The following is a 7086-nucleotide window of genomic DNA, read 5'->3' as shown; positions in this document are numbered from 1 at the left end:
TAGCAGCGATGCACTCAACTTACAAGTTAATGGCTCATTAAATTGAGCTCACTCAAATGTGTTGGCGGCCTGAGAAATATCAAGAAGCTGTATAGAAGCGCAAGTAATTTCCCTTGTGAACTGCCACCAGCCAGATGAATGATCTACTGATTCACCTTCATTTGACTTCTTTCTTTTTTTTGCTTTCAGGTCTCATATTAAAAAATCTTGAAGCCTTAAGTTTCACAGCACAGTTTCTGTTCATTTCAGGAACAGTGTAGGAACAGTTTACAACCTACTAAAGATGGAGGTATTCATGCAAGTGTTCCAAAGTTTGGACTTTGAATGTACATTGCCTTAGATTTTGCACAAGGTTATATCGTGATGCATCATAACTTTTGTCTTGTCCTGGTTTTAACTCCAGCATTACAGACCTGTTCTATCGTTGTATTGTTCCAGTACGGTTATGATATATGAACGTGATTTTCTCACCTAGTTTGAGCATTTATTAGGTGCTCTTGAGTAGATACAAATATTGAGGTTTATATTGTGTATCATGTTATGTGCCATATATGCACAGAATCAGAAAGTGCAATCTGATCAGGTCCACCATCATGGACACATTGGCGAAGACAGTCAGTCATCCAGGTCATGAGGCATACGGAGGCGACTGTGCTCAGGGTTACTGAGTGTCAGGGTTCCTGACCCTGAAACTCGTAACTCACATGTGACCTCAAGAACTCCGCGCCCACAGGGTTCAAAGCCTGCCAACTGGTCCGTTAGAACCGAAGACGCCTCTGGGATGAGAGGTGAGGAAAGGTCTTCAAGAAACTCGAGTCCAGTTGCCTCCACGTACAACTTAGATACATCATGAACACAAGATAGCGTAGGGCTGCAACTTTAACACTGAAGTCAGTTTCAGTTAGCTGATGAAGGCTGAAAGGAACAATGACTGTCGCAGATTTTCAGAGTCCAGTTTGGAAACTTCGGGCTGCTTGTTTTGTTAAACCAGCAGTTCAAAGCTCAAATCTATCTTATTTTCAAGAATATGAAAGAGAAGAAGTCAAATAATTCTCACTTTTGACAAGCTGGAGCATCAAAGAAGTTTTGTGTTTTTTAACATGAATTACTTGAATGACTAAATTAATTTTCTGTCCCTCAACCGATTACAGAAATCCATGATCATTTCAGCTCAGAAACCTATTTGTTTTCACTGTAACTGTACAGTCCGTAACCCCAAACTATATTTAACCTAATGCATAATTCCAGAGCGTGTAGTATTATACAAGCTGGCAGATCTGTTCGTGCCACTGGCAATACAGCTGCAGCTCATGTTCTTTAGCTGTAAGTGATGGAAGGAATGAGCCTTCATTTCTGCTTTCTTCCATCACTGACGAGATTACAAAGCTCACACTGCTGCCTCAGGAGGGCCACATCAGACTGGAATCAGATACGGGTCTCTCAAAGGAGAGCTCAGTGACTTTTAAATGGAGTCTTTCCCCCCCTCGGCTGAATATGTCGATTACAGGACGGACACCTTCTCCTCGGATAAAAATGTCTCTATCACAGGAGGGAGAGGAGAAGAGTTCCCCTGAATCAGAGCTGAGGATAATGCGCGACTTGTTGTCCTGAGGGTCAGCTGAGGGAAAAAAAAAAAAAAAAGAGGAAAAAAAAGGAAGCACTCTGCTACAAACTGCTCAGTTTGTTGTGGAACAGCTGCAATCATGATGCAACGAGGCTCAACTGCTTTGAGGTGGTAAACGAAAGACGCAGCAGGGTCACACAATAATGTAACTATCTGGGTTTCTGACGCAGTGTATGACTCAGATCTCGACTCTATATCGCAACGCACTCGCTCCAGTGTCATTAGAACACAACAGAACAGGCCCTATTGAAAGCGGGTATGCAGATGCCTCAGCTTATAGCCAAAATAGGGAAGGGTAATAAAAGGAGCACACAGCCTCACACCTCCCGGCTGGATGGCTGAGTGGGGTCGAGAGTCTGGCACATCTTTACTGAAATGTCTGGCATGAAACTCATACTCAACTGGAGCAGGTACTGACAGGCAGAGACAGAGGCCTCCTGCAAATCACTGAAGAATCTTCCGTCTGCAGATATGTTTCATTCTGACAGGTTCAAGTTGATACTTCAGCGTCAGCATTAAAGCAAATTGACATGTAGGTCCTCTACAGCAGCGCCTCTCAACCTTTCTTTTTTTACTTGTGAGACTTGAAATTGAAGCAAGTGAACTTGTGGATCCTTATAAAGGTTATATTTTATATGAGCTGTGAGCACTTTTTACCTCCTCACATGGTTCTTAGCCTCTCGAACACACTGATCTGACATTAAAAGGTGGGGTTGAGGCACTACTTTAGTGGAAACAGACTTATTGTGATGTTTTTAGCGTGCTGATGTTAGCATTTAGCTCATCAGGTGCAGCAGCCTCACACTGGATTCTCAGTTATAGGCCTGAGGAGGTTAAACCATCAAGCCTTTCAAAAAATACCAGAGAGGGCTGAAAATTTAACACATCAACACACTATATGTCACAGATTAATGATTTTTTTCATCCATCTTGAATTATGAATGATCCTGTGACCCCTCCAACATTATTAGCTCCCAGGTCGGAAACTAGGAACGAATCAATCTGATATGCTGGATATGTATCTGCCCCATTACAGACCTCATTAAATGGACCGGGCAGCGGCCATGACATGACCTCATCCACATTAAATATAGCACAGTTCAGTCAGGGCCAGTGCAGGTCTTCTAAGGCCACTGCAATTTCTGGCTCTTGTTACCTACATCGCAGAGGGATATGCAGATTTTAAATTTAATAAAAGCAGAGAACTCGTGTTTGACTCAAGCATAGGGGAGGAAAAAAAGGACCCGCATTTATATTGATGCTCTGATCCTTTGTGTGAATAACATCCAAACCAGGACAAAGTTAAAGACATTGATTTTAGCAGTAATTTATTGTACATTAAAACATTTCCCACAAACCTCCAGCAGCAAAAGAACACCAGAGTGTGTTCACACACAATGACGGGCGCACAGCTGCCATCATCAAAAGACACAATCATCATTATAATCATCATTTAAAAGCGTCATAGTTATCATCATCGTAATAATTTTAACCATTAGCATCATGACCACCACCACCACCACCACCAGTAACCCAACACCATGTCATTATAATCTCCTTCTTAATATTCAAACAGAGAGTGGTTACTGAAGCAGACCACACTGAAGTCTGCAACACAGCAAACTGCGGTCAAAGTGAAGCATCTGTTTTAACCTGCAAACAAAAGCGTCCGCTGGCTTAATTTATAGAGACAAGCAAAATGACTAAATTCTGTCCTGATTGTCAAAACTATTCAGTAATTTTTTATCTTCCAACATCTTAATATAAATCCTGTTTCACTAAGCAGGTTTACTGAGTCTATCCGAATACATTTGCTGAGTAAATCCCAGAAAACAGACGGGTGTAAAAATAACTTTTCATGGATTTTCTTCAGCAGCGTTTTTTTTTTTTTTTCAGACTAACAGTTGCTTCTGGAAACAGGCCGTTGCAGATCTGCGATAAGTTAAAACAAAGACCAAGAATAACTTGCTGAAGCTCACAATTTGACCGTCGTATGCATACTGCAAATATACCGGAATCACATCCTACAAAAACAAGGGCACTGCCCCAATTTTCATTTAAACAGACAACACACAACAACACATATACAAATGCAAAGATGTACAGTGGCAGATGAGGGGTGAGGTGACTTTATCAAATTTTTTGCTCATTCACCGAAGGAAAATCTGTTAAATTCTACCTCAAAGTATTTTGTAATAATCACTTTTGGCCACTGCGTGGGTATGATTTAAAGGCCAGATGGGCTTTATCAAGCACGACTAAAGCTGGATTTAAAATTATAGCTAAACCGGGCTGTGAAAACACACCCGTGCACATTATCAACCGCCCACCCACCCACAGACACACACACACATCTCTCAGTATGCTGGACTTGGCTGGGCGACCGAAGCCTCTTAGAGCCGATTCTGCAGGACATGTGTGCAACTACTGATAAACAAGAGCGCTTGAGGCACGTGGGGCAAAGAAATAAACATGGGTGAGCCTCGGAGGAATTATCAGTGATTTTGCGATTATGTAATGCAACAGCAGCCTTGGGAATGTCGGTCGCACGGGGATTGTATATTAGGGAAGTCCATCCATCCATCATTTTTCTAGATAACTCCCAAAACATACAGCTCGACTTCATTTACATGAATGACATGATTTAGAATAAAATGATCAGTTTGTCTCTGTTACACTTATTTCATCGATAACGTTTCAGATTTTCACATTTGAGAAGTTTTGCTTTCACTCAAACAGCACGATTTAATATCCTCACCCCAAAGATATAAAACACATATTTTTCCTCTCATCAGTAGGGCTATTCATCCATCTAGACGTCTTGGAGATGTCTGCCTTCTCTTGACTGTAATGGAACTTGATCGCACTCTGACTGTGGTGCTCAAAGTGCCCAAACAATACATTTAAAAGACTCAACAGCAATTTCTCTTCCAAGAAATCATGAGCCGGTTAGTCAAAATAATCCACAGACCTTGTTTGTGTGCACTTTCATGTCTGAACCAATTGCTTTCGACCATACTACACCCAACAACTGTATCAACGCACAGAAGAAAATGTGAATCTACTCTAGGATGAGAGGCTCATGACATCATTAACTAACCACCAAGGTGAAGCAGCTTTTAGTGTTATGCTGTCCGCATGTGGAACAAGCTTCAAGAGCACCGGAGGTTTACTCAAACAAACAGCTTATGTAAATCAGGGCTTCAAACATCATTGTTTACAGTGGCTTTTCAATAAGTTGCTATTATTTATTTCCTTAATTTGGTTATTGTCCAGGTGGAACAACTGTAATTAAACTACTGTGTGTTTAATACAAATGAACAGAACTCGAGCCTTGTGCACCGAACTTGTACCAAACTGTGACCCTTGTACCAAGCTACATACTGCACCGTGACTTCTGTGCATCGTTGCACACATATTTGCCAAGTTAGCTCGCCGTTTGTACCACAAGTCATGTAGTTCTATTCTGTTCAAGATGAGGCAGACAACTCTATAACATAAATTTCCAAAACTCGCCAATTCGACTTAAACAAACAGGAGTAGAAAAATGGCACCGCAGTTACAAGGAAAAATATGCATTTTTGAATTGGGGTGAAGAACGACTAAAAAACACTGAAGTGGACAAAAACAGAATATTTGCTGAAGGTTTGCAGTTTGGGGTTTGGGGGAAAAGAGCAGAAACTTAAACAAGTCAGAACGATAAGTGATTTATTCCTTTTAATCCTTTCTACTCTTTATACTCAAACACTCAAGTTGTTACTCCACCAATAGCAGCACCTTTCTGGTCAACCTCCACCTCCAGACTTGCCTACCACATGTGGGCAGGACTGTGCAGTCGATAGAAATGGGCAGCTTTTTTTCCACTATTTTTTTGATTCATTGTGTTTGTTTTATGTGTCATGGTTCACTGGTGGACATAGAGCAATAACTACCCCCTGCTATGATAAAACACTGAACAGACATATGTGGATGTGACCTGCAGGGGATCATGGTCTCAAACAGGGTGGATTTCTGGCCAAACAAAAGCCAAAAAAAATTACAAAGGAGCTGAATGCTGTCAATCACGTTTCCACAAACAAAGCTAAGCCAACTGTACAGCACAGAGAAGACAAGTGGCCGGTCTTCAGTGTCCGCTTGACTGGACAGAGAGTGGACGTCAAGTCTGACAAGTCTGGAACTTGATGAGGAGATTGGTGCCCCCCTGGGAGTGTGCAAGGTGGGCCTGGGACAGTCACTTTGAGAGGGGGGAAATCACTTCTCTTATCTTTTTACATCACTGCCACAGACCCAAGAGGAGCCCAGGGGGTCCTTCTGTCTCCATTTAGTGTCATCATTTCATGTAAAGTTGCGGAATGAGGCTCAAGTGCAGGCCATTATCGTACGGTTGTTTCAAGTCACATAAAACAGCGCAGGTTTTAAGAGCAACATCGAGCACAATTCTTTACTGAACAGAAAGAAATTAACATTTCAAAACACCCTATTAAACATTTTTTTTAACTGATTTCTTGAACATCTTTTGAAACCTACACAAGCCCCGTGAACACACCTATGATGAATTCATCTGTCAGGACAACTGTGACCACAGATGTGTGAAGCTATTAAAGGCGTACAGTGTTGATCCGCAGTGGCTGCACGTTCTTGCCATTGGCGTGGCTCTGGCCCGGGCTGAAGTAAGGGAAGACCTTTGCAGGGAATTTCTCTCGGTAGGTGTAGAGCCAGGACATGTCGTCTGCATTGTAGAAGATGAGCAGGCCTTTGGGGTAGTCCAGGTACACCCCCACCTTCTCCAGCTTGCTCTTTACGTTGAGGCGGGTCCAAGGCTCGGTGCAGGCGCTGTACTGGTTCCCGTCGTGCATAACGATGCAGTAGAAGCCGCGACTGGGCTGGATCTGGATGCTGCCCTTGCGGCTGACCGTTTCGTGGGCCACACCAATCATCCACTGGGTCTTCTCTGACACCATCACCTCCCAGTAATGAACACCTGACACGAAGCCCTCTGCCCCCAGAACAGACACTTCCACATCAAAGCGGCGTGGGGAGTCCTGCAGGGGCTGCGGATGGAGATTGCCATAGGCTACTATGGTGCAGTCGTCTGAGAGTATCAGTCGTTGGTGGGCTGTGATGGGGTCGAGGGTCAACGCTGCTGGCACTGAGGAGAACAAGAAAAGGGAGACAAAGTAGGAGACAGTTTTAGAACCTGGGATCAGCATTTATTTCACTATGAGATTTAACACCGTGGAGAGAAACAAGCTGGTCATGAGTTTGTGTGATAAAACAAAACAAACATTCACTGTGTTATAACTGAGCTTGGACAAACAGAAAAGCAAGGACTGCAGTGTCATTCTCAGCAGCTCATTCTTCTTTATCATTGCAGGTGCTGTGTGAACAGTTTTATGCTGAGGCAGTAAGTAAATACGCCCCAGCTGCTCAGGCACTTCACAAGAGAGGTGGGGTCAAGGTTA

The 7086-nt window shown here is 42.9% G+C and overlaps 1 protein-coding gene across 3 annotated transcripts in view; it reads right to left on the bottom strand.

Annotated features, from left to right (window-relative positions):
- Nucleotides 1-2935: 2935 nt before the first annotated feature.
- The window catches only part of trim62.1 (tripartite motif containing 62, tandem duplicate 1), a 43832-nt gene continuing 39681 nt past the window's right edge, over nt 2936-7086 (bottom strand). For all 3 annotated transcript variants that reach the window (XM_037101165.1, XM_037101168.1, XM_037101166.1), the window contains one exon: nt 2936-6773. In XM_037101165.1, coding sequence (XP_036957060.1) covers nt 6223-6773 — 551 coding nt within the window. In that variant the 3' untranslated portion in view covers nt 2936-6222. The remainder of the gene's footprint in view (nt 6774-7086) is intronic.

The sequence above is a fragment of the Acanthopagrus latus genome, chromosome 6, assembly GCF_904848185.1.
Source record: "Acanthopagrus latus isolate v.2019 chromosome 6, fAcaLat1.1, whole genome shotgun sequence".
In the NCBI taxonomy this organism is placed as follows: Eukaryota; Metazoa; Chordata; class Actinopteri; order Spariformes; family Sparidae; genus Acanthopagrus; species Acanthopagrus latus.
Note: the sequence above shows the minus strand (reverse complement) of the source record. Positions and strands in the feature narration are given on the sequence as shown.